At 38.9% G+C, this 15,214-nt stretch overlaps 1 protein-coding gene across 1 annotated transcript in view; it reads left to right on the top strand.

Annotated features, from left to right (window-relative positions):
• LOC141441025 (ATP-binding cassette sub-family C member 4-like) overlaps positions 1–15,214 on the top strand; it is a 35,663-nt gene that overhangs the window by 11,267 nt on the left and 9,182 nt on the right. The window contains 21 exon segments of the mRNA XM_074105648.1: positions 1,584–1,655; positions 1,738–1,835; positions 1,908–1,947; positions 1,950–2,063; positions 2,588–2,784; positions 3,042–3,124; positions 3,218–3,323; positions 3,438–3,602; positions 3,845–4,011; positions 4,162–4,341; positions 5,358–5,505; positions 5,722–5,872; positions 9,236–9,463; positions 9,978–10,141; positions 10,264–10,398; positions 10,470–10,625; positions 11,117–11,165; positions 11,168–11,236; positions 12,514–12,752; positions 14,736–14,781; positions 14,784–14,908. Coding sequence (XP_073961749.1) covers positions 1,584–1,655; positions 1,738–1,835; positions 1,908–1,947; positions 1,950–2,063; positions 2,588–2,784; positions 3,042–3,124; positions 3,218–3,323; positions 3,438–3,602; positions 3,845–4,011; positions 4,162–4,341; positions 5,358–5,505; positions 5,722–5,872; positions 9,236–9,463; positions 9,978–10,141; positions 10,264–10,398; positions 10,470–10,625; positions 11,117–11,165; positions 11,168–11,236; positions 12,514–12,752; positions 14,736–14,781; positions 14,784–14,908 — 2,732 coding nt within the window.

Below are 15,214 nucleotides of genomic sequence, written 5' to 3'. Positions count from 1 at the left end.
AAACTTTTAATACCCTCTTTATGCGTCGGGAGTTAAAAAGGATTTGGTCTGTTTTGATCATTTATTATTTTTGCACACTGTCTAGTACCTACGAATCTTTTGTCAGTGGAATATGTCTTTCAGATAACGCTAATATCCACTTTTCCAAAATGTCTTCTTCCCCTTTAGTTAAAACTGTGCTCGGCCCCATAGCGCAATCCATTGTTGTTTTTACCGAAATTTTATCATGGAGCGTAATCCTAGCCACAGTCCTAGCCTAGGTACTCCGAAACGTTTCGCAGCAACTGCAATCTTTTCGCCATTTTTTACAGCTGATACGGCTTTTACTAACTGGTCGGAAGTATAATTTTTCTCGGAGCCATCTGTAAGAACCAATCATCGACACATATTATTCCCCAATAATCGTCACTTGTCGATTACTGGTAGCTCGACTTTGATTAGTTTACTTCAAATATCTACCAAATATGCAAAGCAAGAAGAACTATATTCGCTTGTCAAATGAAAAATGTTTCAGAAAATTATTATCGACACGTGTCGATTATTGGAAAAGTTAGTTTGTGAAAACCAGTGATCGACACCAACATTTTACTAATATCAAAATAACATTAAATTTTCGTTATAACAAAAATCGATCCTATAGTTCTTATAAAATCCCGTGAAAAACATAAAATTCAAATAAGTTACAATACATTAGTATAATGAACAAAAAAATGTACTCGCTTCCTTAAGGATTTCACTAAGAAATGTTGTTATTTTCACCGGTACTCCAGCCGCAATCAGTTGTCACACCGCCATTTTCAAAAAAAAATGGCGGATTTCGCTCAAATGTCAATGGGAGCCAGTCATAAGTGTGCTATCTATGGCACAGTGTTGCCATATTAAGATATCGGTTTCCAACTCTTATTTTATTGAATCAAAAAATAAAGTGTCGGTTATTGGTTCTTGTCGGTCATTGGTGCCACTACGTTACTAAGTAACACGAGTAGTTGCACTATTGTAGAACATTCTCATGAGAATGTTTTCGACGATGTTTGAATATTTTTTCCTCAATAACGCAACGTTCGACGGATTTGGATGAACTTAAGCACATAGAGCTTGGGAACTTGAAACTCGAATTTGCAATTTGAAGCTAGCGATTTGCGTTTGCGCAAACAAATTTTTAATCAAATAAAATAACTTGGACATTAAACAACATCCTAGATTTTTTTTTCGGAAATTTATCTATTGTAACGGGAGGTAGGTATTTTAATTTCATATCATAACCTAACCAACAAAAGTAGGAAAACCCCCGACTTTGTCACTTCAAAGTTCGATATCTCAAACACGGCTGAACCGATTTCGATAAAACATGTCTAAGAACCATAACTACAAAACCTGCTTTCATTCAAATAATAATAAAAAACCGCATTCAAATCGGTCCACCCGTTTAAGAGCTACCGTGGCATAGACAGATACACAGACACACAAAGCGGTCTAACTTATAACACCCCTCTTTTTGCGTCGGGGGTTAAAAATCGTTATTGACTATTATATTTAGGTACGAGAAAAAGACATTAAATTAATTTACTTAATCGATGTTTTAGTTGACCCGATTACTCCTCTCTCTCGTCAGCCTAATACCGAAGCGGGAAGCTCGAAAAATCTGAAAGTTAAAGGTGAGTAATGACATGAAATGTAAAGATTGCGAAAGTTTAAAACAGACTAGCGTTTTATAAATTGATCAATTGTATTATGTAGATTTGCGCAAGGACCAAGTCAAAGTTAGGTTTGATGACGCCTCCAGTCGTTGGATTAAGTCAAGCGACAAAGATGACGTTCAAGACATTAACTTACAGGTAAACTTATATATGTAATTATTATCTTTAGGTCCATGATGCAATAATTTATGGTTTTTTGATTGTCACCAGATCTTTTCTGGTTCTTTGACCACCATAATCGGAGCAGTGGGTTCGGGAAGTCTACCCTGCTACATATGATACTGGGCGAGCTGCCGTGCGCGCGTGGCTCCCTACAAACAACCGGCAGCGTGAGCTACGCTAGCCAGGAGCCGTGGCTCTTCGTCGGTAAGACCAACCTACCTACTCCACTTGACGCTGGGCAAGTTGCCGTGCACGCGTGGCTCGCTCCAAACACCGGTAGCGTGAGCTACGCTAGCCAGAAGCCGTTGATCTTCGTCGGCAAGACCACCCTACCTACTCCACTTGACGCTGGGCGAGTTGCCGTGCGCGCGTGGCTCGCTGCAAATAACAGTGCCCTTAGTGTAAGTTTTCGGTTACAAAATACGTCTCGATCGCGTTCGCGTTAAAGCTCATTTTGTATGGAAACACGAACAACGCCTCTAGCGGAACGTTTGCGATGTTCGTGTTACCATACAAATTGAGATTTTACGCGAACGCGATCGAGACGTATTTTGTAACCGAAACTTACACTAGGGGTACTGGCAACGTGGAGCTACGCTACGGCTAATGTAACGGTAACTTTTTACCAACTTAGCTGCGCATTATACATAAAGTTGGTTCGTCCACTTTTGTTTTCATTTAAAAGTATTATATTAGCGGCGTTTAATCCATTATTTACATACTCGTAGGTTCCGTGCGTCAGAACATATTATTTGGGCAGCCGTTTGTCAAATCGCGGTACATGGAGGTGTGCAGGGTGTGCGCACTCGAGAGAGACATTTCGCTGTTCCCCCACGGAGACAAGACGGTGGTGGGCGAGCGGGGCGTGGCGCTGAGCGGCGGCCAGCGCGCTCGGATCAACTTGGCCAGAGCCGTCTATAAAGAGGTGAGTACCAACAGTTTACGACGTCATAACTCGTAACTTGAACTTTATTTTTTTATCCCCTTCCCATATCCTTTTTCGACGACGGCATTTTTCATAGTATGTCACTCCCGACAGTATTGACGAATCTAACGATAACTCATACGTTGAAAACCGTCCAGCTATTAAGGCTACAGAGAGGACAAAAAAAATAGATATAAATACAACATACATACACGCCCGAAAAACAATCGGGTAAAACACTCTTTTTACTTTTTAAGGCGGACATTTATTTACTGGATGACCCACTGTCAGCAGTGGACACTCAAGTGGCGAAACATATATTTGAGAGGTGCATCAAAAGGTAAATAATTTTGTTTCTTACATTCTTAATTGTTATGTCAATGTCCATCTTGACAAATTGGTTATATTGTACCTTCTTATATTACATTTACAGATACTTAGCCAACAAAACCGTCGTGCTGGTAACTCACCAGTTACAATTCATCAAATCGGTCGACCAAATCGTAATAATGGACAAATGCAAGATAATCGCAGATGGGGCGTTCAATGATTTAAAACGTGATATGCTATATATACTTAATATCAATAACCAAATTTTAGAAAAAAAATGTTAGAGATGTTAGAGAACGAACGAATAATTTAAAATGTTCTAGGAGCAAGAACTTAGTCTGATAAATGTGATGGCGGACAAGGTTCGGGAGGTACGCGAAGAGGACGAGCCAGGCAGCGACCCCGGCGCTGTCTCGGTCGCGCAGTACAGCACCATGAGCTTTTTCAAGCGACACAACTGGTCGATGTTGCTGGATGCCAGCATTGCAGTATGTAATTACACTAAATAAATCGATGATTTATATTTCACAACTCAACAAAACTACAGCAACAGGTAAGACAAACAACACCAACGTCGTCGTATTAAGATACGGCCTAAATAAAACGTAGTAAAGGAAAGGAAAGGAAACGTAGATTATGTGGGTTGGTTTCTTCTATGAAAAAATAATGCTTTTCCCTTACCACCGTGTAATTAACGATTATATTTCAAATAATTTTAAAATCATTGAAGGATCAAAAACCAGAAGCGGAAATTCAAACGAAAGGACGCGTGAAAGGATCAGTGTATCGAGAATATTTCTTGGCTGGTGCGGCGTGTCCATTTGTTGTAATTGTCTTGCTGATGTTCCTACTAGCCCAGGCCTGCGCGAGCGCTAGCGATTACTGGATTAGTCGATGGTAACAAAATATTGAATTATAGAAATTGTATGTACAGTTTTTACCGAATGTACCCAACTATCGTTTTAAAAATGTCCCTTTACCAATATCAATACATTAATGAAAACGCTTCGCGGGAAACATGATACATAACAGTAATAATATTCGTAGGAGTAACGCTGAAGACCATTTAACAGGCGATGCTACTGTTGATAACCTTTTATGGGCAGAGAGTGGTCTAAGTCGAAGACAATTCGTGCTAATTTTCGGAATAATCACATTAGCCACTGTGACTGTTGCAATTCTAAGATCATTCATGTTCTTCTCGTTGTGCATGAGATCATCGATCAGGTACGAGTACGAGTATAGCCAGCTTTCATTCATGTTCTTCTCGTTGTGCATGAGATCATCGATCAGGTACGAGTATAGCCAGCTGTCATTTATGTTCTTCTCGTTGTGCATGAGATCATCGATCAGGTACGAGTATAGCCAGCTTTCATTCATGTTCTTCTCGTTGTGCATGAGATCATCGATCAGGTACGAGTATAGCCAGCTTTCATTCATGTTCTTCTCGTTGTGCATGAGATCATCGATCAGGTACGAGTATAGCCAGCTTTCATTCATGTTCTTCTCGTTGTGCATGAGATCATCGATCAGGTACGAGTATAGCCAGCTTTCATTCATGTTCTTCTCGTTGTGCATGAGATCATCGATCAGGTACGAGTATAGCCAGCTTTCATTCATGTTCTTCTCGTTGTGCATGAGATCATCGATCAGGTACGAGTATAGCCAGCTTTCATTCATGTTCTTCTCGTTGTGCATGAGATCATCGATCAGGTACGAGTATAGCCAGCTTTCATTCATGTTCTTCTCGTTGTGCATGAGATCATCGATCAGGTACGAGTATAGCCAGCTTTCATTCATGTTCTTCTCGTTGTGCATGAGATCATCGATCAGGTACGAGTATAGCCAGCTTTCATTCATGTTCTTCTCGTTGTGCATGAGATCATCGATCAGGTACGAGAATAGCCAGCTTTCATTCATGTTCTTCTCGTTGTGCATGAGATCATCGATCAGGTACGAGTATAGCCAGCTTTCATTCGATGTTACGAGTATCATCCAGTAGACAATATATTTTGCGATCTTAATTAATAATAATAATATAATAATATCATGGGACACTTCACACCAATTGACCTAGTCCCAAACTAAGCAAAGCTTGTACTATGGATACTAGGCAACGGATAAACATACTTATATAGATAAATACATACTTAAATACATATTAAACATCCAAGACCCGAGAACAAACATTCATGTTATTCACACAAATATCTAATATAATATTAATTTGTAATATATTTCAGGTTGCATGATAAAATGTTTGGGTGTATTGCACGGTCGCCCATGTCATTCTTTCATGCGAATCCATCAGGAAGGATTCTCAACAGGTTTAGTAAAGACATGGGTGCTGTTGACGAATTGCTTCCTCAGGCTATGATTGATTGCTGCCAGGTAAAGGGAAAATTCCAAAAATGAATAGAATAATCAAATTTTTTATGAACATTAATCTTTTAAACAGTCATACCTTCGCTAGAACAAGGGCTTAATTCCACTTTTTCTAGATTTTTTAGATTTTAGATTTTTAGACAGTCACGAGTATGCCCTTGTGCTAGATTCGGTACGAGATAATTAATAATAGTGGTTTCAAATGCGTCTTCTTGTTAACAGATAATGCTAAATTTAGTCGGCGTTGTTGTTGTCATACTAGTTACTGACATTACCCTCCTTATACCAATAGTAGCAGCGATTATAATATTTTATATTTTGAGAAATATTTACATCAGGACAACAGGAGCCGTAAAACGCCTCGAAGGAATCAGTAAGAATTCGGGTCTATATTAATTCGCATGAAATTAATTGTCTTCATTTAAATTGGCATAGGTAGCGTTATTTTGTATAATTATTAATTAGAATAACATTAATTCGCGTAACTGAATACGCATAATGTAAATGCGCATAATGTGGATTGGCATAACTATAAGTTGGCATAAATTTAAGCAGCATAACATTAATTTGCAGAAGTATTAAACAGTATAAATACAAAATGATTATTTGAATGAAAGTGAAAAATTATAACTAAAAGTAAAATGATTATTCTTTTACTCAATTAGATCTGAGAAGTGAACTACTATCTGAATTATAAAAAAGAATTTTTTTAACAAAAAGGAAAACGGACTCCAAAAAAATAAAAAAAAATACCAAAAAATGGAACAAGGGTTTTATAGTCGGTTCCATTTTTTGTTATTTTTTTGAGTCGGTTTTACTTTTTGTTAAAAATTGACTTTATTTCTCACTTTTTAGTGATTCGTGGCCAAAGTACATCTCACAACGATTCCATTAAGCCGAAACACGACTTAGTTGGTTTGTTTTATAACAGAGTTCCGTTGCCTAACTTCTGGCTTCAGCATCAGATCAGTTCGAAAGAATCATTAACTTAAAGCTTCTTCTTAGTCTCTTATCTAGGTATATTAATCATGATCGTTTATAGACTAGCGAGCATTACTTAGCTTTGATGAGTTCCATTGGTCATCACGGTCTTCTTCTTCAGGTCCAGGTTACCAAATGATACTTTCTGAATGTAAATATAATCTTAATGAACTAAAATAATTTCCTTGCTCACCCGCGACTTACGATAGCTAAGCTTATGTAAAATATGCGTGTTCATGCAGTTCCTCCACCTCCACACTGTAAGAAACACACAAATCACACAAACCCATCTATCACCACACCACACTACACTGACGCGTTTCGAACTCAACCAGAGCTCATCTTCAGAGTGACACAACCGTACACCATGCTACCAGTTGTTAGACTAACGAACCACAACCACCGTTTTAACTTGTCACTGTAACTCCCCAAGTACCCACTTACGTTTTATGAAACAAAACAATACTACCCACAAAATATTAATAAATTTTTTAACCGTCCTTCAAAACTACCTTGATTTTTATTTATTTACTGTCAGGCATGTTTTATTAACTACCATTGCTGAAATTAGATCCAAGCCGTAGCAAGGAGAGAAAACTAAATTTACCTGCTCATTAATAATAGACCCCATACTGTTGTATCTAATTATCTCCATGCATTCTAAAACATCGAGACGAAACCCCTTGCCACAATAATGTAACACTTCATACGAATCTGAGTCCGATAAAGAATGATTTAGTTCCAACAAATGTTTGGCAAAATTCGACTTATCAGGATGCTCATTCCTATATGCCGAAACATACTCTTTAAACCTAGTATTAAAACTGCGACCTGTCTGACCAACATAACTTTACTGCAGTCATTACAAGTGAGCTTGTATACACCCGATCTAGTTCCTTTATCTACCTTCTCTTTGTGGTTACAAAGCTTAGAGTACACAGATTGTTAGTCTTAAAGGCTACCTTAACATTGTTTGATTTTAAAATACCATAAATTCTATCAGACAAAGACCAACGTATGAAATGCTACACCTATATTTGTTAGAAGACTGCGATGGTAACACGGCGTAAAGCATGCTATTCACAATCCGTGCCTGCTTCTTCTGAACCAAATGAACACGCATATTTTTACATAAGCTTAGCTATCGTAAGGTCGCGGGTGAGCAAGGAAATTATTTTAGTTCATTGATATGGACCTCCGCAAAGTAACGCCTGATTCAATAAATTATTTAAATCTTAATGCTAAAAATGCCAAAATCGTCATAGGTGTGCCTATAAAATTTGAGGTTTTCCCTCGATTTCTCTAGGATCCCATCATCAGATCTTGACTTGGTGACAATGGGACAACCTCAGAAGAATACCTACCCTTTCGATTAAAAAACAATTTTGAAAATCGGTCCACAATTGACTGAGTAATCGGTGAACATACATAAAAAAAAAATACAAACATTGGAACATAGAACCTCCTCCTTTTTTGAAGTCGGTTAAAAAATACCTAACATCGAAGGCTAAGGCGAGAGCTACGCTATGTTTCGCTGCCGCCTTAGCCTTCTGAACCTAACCTAACCGAGTCGATTTTGCCCTGAACAAGCTAATTCATTCACTCGCTTGGTAAAATTATGCGAATTCATTGTATAGCAGTTAAAGTTATAGTTAATAATATAATTTAAGGTAAGCATTTTAAGTTTAGGATAGGTAGGTAGTTTTATTAATTTCATGATTATTGTACGCGTAATTATATTTATAACCTAACCAACAAAAAATTGGAAAACCCCCGATATTGTCACTTCAAGGTTCAATATCTCAAAAACGGCTGAACCGATTTTAATAAAACATATCTAAGAACCATCGCTAAAAACCCTGCTTTCAAATATTAAAAAAACCACATTCTAATCGGTTCACCCGTTTAAGAGCTACGGTGACATAGACAGACACACACACAGACAGACAGACATAGACACGCATAGCTCAAACTTTTAACACCACTCTTTTTGCGTCATGGGTTAAAAAAATAGGTAAATGAATTGCCTAAATTATGCGGATTCATTATTATGCTAAATAAGAGTTAAGCTTCTTTATAATTATGCAAGTTCGCTGTTATGCACAATTATGTTATGCCAAATCTGTTATGCGAATTCATAATAGGGCAATTAATATATGTGAAATAACCCAAATAAATTCGAATAAAAAGGTTATTTCATATAGCTGATTTGGATAAAATTAGATCTGTAGGCTATTGTTTACTGAGTGTGAATTCTCTATAGTAACTAAGTACCATCGTCTTCCCTTTGGTCTCAGTATTTGAAATATCTACCCACAAGATATTTTTGTATTTTTCAGTGCGCTACATTTTGTTTCATTCAACTGAGACTGAGAGGCAAGTCTTAGGCTCCGTTTCCACCAGAGATGTGCGAGGATGAATTGCAATAATTTACCTCGCCTCGCTCCGCTCTGCTGTTTCCACTAGATATCTGGTGCGCTCGCAACACATCCTCGCACATCTTTGGTGGAAACGCTGCCTTAACATTAGCAGCAACATTACTAACATGTTTGCTTGACAATATATTATAATACGTAATCTGACTGTTGAAAACCCCAGATTTTATTGAATTTCCTCAAGAATTTACAAAAATTCCATCGGTATTCCCAAAAATTATAGCTCGGTCTTCCGTGCAAAATTCCGCGTGTTTAATCTCAGCTGTTGAGGTTGAGATATCGGGATGTCCATGAAAGTCGGTATGAATAGTTTGTGGCAGCCCGCAGCCCCGTGTTCGGGCACCTGACGGCGACGGTGCAGGGCGCGGCGACGGTGCGCGCGTTCGGCGCCGAGGCGCTGCTCGCGGCAGAGTTCGACCGCCACCAGGACCTGCACAGCGCCGCCTGGTACCTCTTCATCACCTGCAGCCGCGCTTTCGGCTACTTCCTCGACCTCATATGCCTGCTCTTCATCGTTTGTGTCACCTTCGGTTGCTTAATGAAGACCGGTCAGTACAATAATTGTAGGTACTATTGTAAATCATCTTCGAAGGTATAATACGCTTTTCCGCGAGACGCCTTTTTACTTTTTTTTGGCTCTTAGTTTTTTAAAGGATTGCAGGCGTGATGTTGTGATGTGGGTTTGGCGTCAGTTGCACTGACCGCTACCAGTTTTATTAACCCCGACGCAAAAAGCCGTGTGCGTTATATATAAGTTTGACCGCTAAGTGTGTCTGTGCCACATACTCTGTGGCACCGTAGCTCTTAAACAGGTGGACCGATTTTAATGCGGTTTTTTTAATTTGAAATCAGGTTTTCTAGCGATGGTTCTTAGACATGTTTCATCAAAATCAGTTTAGCCGTTTCTGAGATATTGACTTTTGAAGTGTCAAAGTCGGTGGTTTTTCAACTTTTTGTTGGTTAGGTATATGAAGTTGACCTGGGTTCATGTTCTACTGCCAGTAAATACAAAACTACATATTTAAACATTTTTAATATCTGAATGACACATATCTTACCCAGATATGGACGCGAGCAGCGTTGGATTGGCGATCACCCAGTCGATATCCTTAACAGGAATATTCCAATGGGGCATGCGTCAGTCAGCGGAGATGGAAAACCAGATGACGAGTGTTGAGAGGGTTCTGGAATATACGAAACTTCCGCAGGAACCTGCTTTAAGATCCGTAATAACTAATAATAATAACGTCTATATTAATCAGATAAACTTGCTAAAATGTAGCTTTCTGCTTTTCGGTCCACGTTAGTGACCTATTTTTCAATCACTTTGTGTGAATTCCATTTTCAGACGCCGGAAAATAGACCACTCCCTGACTGGCCTTCAGAGGGCAGAATTGACTTCGACAATCTTAGTTTGAAGTACTCCCCGGACGGACACTATGTGCTGCATAGACTCCAGTTCAACGTACAACCTCGAGAAAAAGTACAATTTGATTATTATATTGTGGTATCTTTAAGATTTATACCATTACAGTGTTGGTATTGTTATTTTAGATTGGCATCGTCGGAAGGACTGGAGCAGGAAAATCGTCCATAATACAGGCGTTATTCAGACTAGCATACTTGGAAGGCACGATTTTGATCGATGGATTAGATATTTCTACTATTGGGTTGCATGACTTAAGAGAGAAGATATCAATAATACCACAAGTAAATCTGCTAGATTATTGTATTATTTTTCACAGATCGTAATTATGCGCTAATTTGATTTGTTCCACAACTTGACATAGACGTTTCAATTTCAGTGACTAAGTAAGAAACACAAGCTGAGATATGAGGTGCATAGGGAAATTCGTGTCGGTACCGTTGACCATCAGTGGTGTAGCGGTTATAGCACGCGGTACGGATACCGAGGACCTGGGTTCGATCCGCACTGATGGTCTTATTTTTCTGTGCATCTATATTTCAGTTTGTATTTTCAATTTCGTTTTACGGGATGACCGTAAAAGTAAAAATTTGGAATTGAAATAAAAATACAAAAAGATTCCAAAAAACCAATCTTAGTTTCAATTTCATCAAACGTTAGGTAAATCCACCAAACCTTTGACGAATCGCGGCTAAGATTTATTATGAGCATTTGTTGCTTAGTCGCAATACATATTTTCAGTTAATTGTTAAAGTGTAAAGACATTTCTATTTAGGAACCAGTTTTATTTAGTGGCACTATGCGGAAAAACTTAGATCCATTTGATGATTCGCTGACGAGGTTTTATTGACCGCTTTAGACAATGTCGAGCTGAGATCTGAAGACGAGGGCACTGGTACGTATAGATCTGAAGACGAGGGCACTGGTACGTATAGATCTGAAGACGAGGGCACTGGTACGTATAGATCTGAAGACGAGGGCACTGGTACGTACAGATCGGAAGACGAGGGCTCTGGTACGTATAGATCTGAAGACGAGGGCACTGGTACGTAAAGATCTGAAGACGAGGGCACTGGTACGTACAGATCTGAAGACGAGGGCACTGGTACGTATAGATCTGAAGACGAGGGCACAGGTACGTACAGATCTGAAGACGAGGGCACTGGTACGTACAGATCTGAAGACGAGGGCACTGGTACGTATAGATCTGAAGACGAGGGCACTGGTACGTACAGATCTGATAAATGAACGGTTTTGTGTTAGGTTTAAAAAAAATTGGTTTGATTCATAAAAAATCTTACGCCTTGCCGGGAGGCGCCGTCTCCCGAGAACTCATACGAATTTCCGATAGAGTAGGGAGTGTAGAACAATATATGGTGCTTAGTGCACGCAGACGGGCTTTTCAGCAAATTTATTTCATGAGTACAATCGTACATCAGAAGCGGACTGTCTGAAGACAAGTTTCTTACTGTACTTAACTATACGAGATCTAGTACAGTTTTATGGAATGAGTCCATTGCTGGAGTTTTTCCATCTAGCTGTGATTTGGGTACCGCACCCGCAGTCCTAATAATACTATATGTGTACATGGGTGGCGGTGATCACTTACCATCGGGTGACACGCCTGCTCGTTTGCCAGCTGTTTAAAAAAAAAGAAAAAAAAATGGAGCGTGAATATCCTACTTCCTACTAATATTATAAAGTAGCCTAATACCTACTAATATTATGTGTGTGTGTGTGTGTGTGTGTGTGTTTGTTACTAGATTACGTTAAAATGGATGGACGGATTTGGATGAAATTTGTTATGTAGGTAGAGAGAATATTTGCTGTGAAGATATGGACGTCTGAAATGACACATAGGCTACTATTGATAATATTCCCATGGGATCGGGATCTAATGGAATCCGCATACAAAGGCGCGAGTAAAGTCTAGTTTGTATTATAAACGAGTAACGTGTGACCGAGCTTAGGACGCGTTGCCACCAGAGATGTGCGAGGATGTGTTGCGAGAAATGTGTTTTTCATGAAACAATAGAAACGCATCATTTACCTCGCCTCGCTCCGCTCAGCTGTTTCCACCAGAGATGTGCTGTGCGAAGATAGGTAAACGAAGCGTTTCTATTGGTTCATGAAAAACACATTTCTCGCAACACATTTTGGTTTGCGCTGCAGCCGCCCTGTACAAAGAGGTAGCAGAAGGCGGCAGTAACTTCAGCGTGGGGTCGCGGCAGCTGGTGTGCCTGGCGCGCGCCATCGTGCGCCGCGACCGGCTGCTGCTGCTGGACGAGGCCACGGCCAATGTGGACGCGCGCACGGACGCGCTCATCCAGGCCGCCATCCGCGGACACTTCGCCGCCTGCACCGTGCTCACTATCGCGCACCGGCTCAACACAGTCATCGACTCCGATAAGGTGCCCGCGTGCTCCCTAGGGATCACACAACTACAGTGCTTTCATTCTAGCATGGTGCGGGGACGCCTGATGCACCGTTTCGTTTTACTCAAAAAACAACCAAGACGTCTTTAAAGATTTAAGACTCAACAGAAATTGCTAGGGTTCTCTTACTCTTGTTTCTGAGGCCACCCGAGTTTTTTTGTATTTTTTACATGAGGGTTTTCACAGAGGCGAAATATCGCTAGATGGCGCTAGTATGGTGAGGTCCGTTTGATATTTGACGTTTGCTCTTGATTTGTTAAATAACTAAATGAGTCAATCAAGTCAATCACGCCATCTAGCGATATTTCACCTAAGTGAAAACCCTCATTGATACCAGACTCGCGCAACTAGGAACAAAAAAACTTTTGTATGGACTTTGCATGGCAAACCAGTACCATAATACTAAACTAAAACGTCAGAGCCTGTGATTACGGCTCGCATACTTTCTCGTTGATTTCTGTTATTTTCTTTAGATTTCTATTTAATTTAGTTTTAATTGTTTTCTAAAGTAGTGACACGTGACTGACGTAAACATGTTTTGTGAAAATGGCACCGCAAAGACGGATTATAACATGTGATATTTGTGGAAATCGAACCAGTCGACATAATCACGAAAAAAGGATTTTTATGGCAAAATTTCCCTTGGACGAGAACCGGTAAGTATTGCCTTAGATAATTTTAGCCATATTTTGGAGCAGCAAGCTAAATAAACAAAGGAAAATAGATATTTCATATCCTTGTCATTGTCGACAAGGGATTTACTATAACTATCGATAACTGCAGGCTTATTTGTTTATCAGTGCAAATAATTACTTAAGATAAAGAAGAAAGAAGCGGAATTTAGTGACAACTTGAACGCAATATGACAATAGTTATTGGTATTTTCAAGCTTCCGGTATTTCGACGCAGTTGCATATATCATGATCATGGGTAGACAAGACACACACCCTATATAAATTATCTCAACTTTTTTTGAGTTTAGTGATTATATAAGGTTTTAACCGTAAATATTAAAAATATGTACACATCTGTTTTAACGATAAAATGTTTTCAGATACAGACAGTGGGTCAAACTAGTGGGAAAAGAAGATTTGGTGTATGTTCCCATAGAAAAATTACATGAATTAAAATACATAAGTGAAGATCACTTTGAAAACAGAGCTTTCAATAAGAAAAAAAAAACGACTTAAAAGTCTGCAATACCATCAAAAAAATATATGAAATAAACAGAAAATCTGTATTTTATTTTGGGTCCACATTTAAGTACAAACATACAAGTGCATTGAAAGAAAAGATCCACTATAACATACGACTTAATTGTGGACTCAATCTTAACCTAATTTTGATTACAAAAATTGTTGATCTGAGCCTATATTTCAACCCTCACCTTTTATCGATATCGATAAAAAGACGCAAGCGTTAAGCATGCTACACTATTTTAGTCTGTTATTTTATTTTATTTTATTCGACTGGATGGCAAACGAGCAAGTTATGTTGGTATTATTTTTCTTTGACGTTTGACGGATCTTTGGCGTACATGTTGGTAATGGTTTGCTAAGCAAACTCGATTCCATTCGCCAGTATGGGAGTCCCGCCTCACGTAGTGGTTATGTTATCTTTGATTGATACACGGCTTGACCATGCAATAATAATGTACCATCAGCCAAATAAGTGGTCTGTCAATTTTTAAACAAGTTCCTATCAAATGAATATGTCGCTAAAGTCGAACTTAAGTTGACAGACACGTCTATTGGCATTATTGTTTTGTATTTAAAATGCAAACGATTATCAACTTTAGGGTGGTAGACCACATATTTGGCTGATGGTACACCTACTGTCTTTTAGTTAAAAACTTGTATAAGTGAAAGCTTGTTAGCTTGTGATGTGTAGTAAGTATAGTCAGGGTATTTGATTCCTGGGCCTCTGTAGACAAATTTCAGTGTTTTTTATGGTTCTTAGATTCTAGTCCTCGACGCCGGACGGCTGATGGAGTTTGACCATCCCATCTGTTGCTGCAGAACAGGAAGGGATACTTCAGCAAGATGGTGGCAGAGACGGGCGCAGTCATGGCACCGTTGTTGCACAATATGGCCAAAGAGGTACATGACCAATATTTTGCACTTTGCATTTTTGTTTTTTTCGATGGCTTGAAGTATTCCAAGTATTCCAAATTAACCCCATTATTGACAGAATATACAAGATCAAATTTTAACTAGTGCAAGTGTTAAATTTCGGATCGTCCTTAAATTTTCACGAGTTTTGAATTGGGTATAGATTTAGTGTAGTTTTTACACAGGCCAAGGTAAAATCAATCATATGTCAATGCCATGAATACTCTGACATGGAAAAACTTTTCTCACTTTATCTATACACAATATTCAATATGAAAAAAAACATATTTGTATAGGTATAAAAAGGATCTGCTAATACAGAATCAC

Source organism: Choristoneura fumiferana, chromosome Z (assembly GCF_025370935.1).
Source record: "Choristoneura fumiferana chromosome Z, NRCan_CFum_1, whole genome shotgun sequence".
Taxonomy (NCBI): domain Eukaryota; kingdom Metazoa; phylum Arthropoda; class Insecta; order Lepidoptera; family Tortricidae; genus Choristoneura; species Choristoneura fumiferana.
This window is presented reverse-complemented; position numbering and strand designations above follow the sequence as displayed.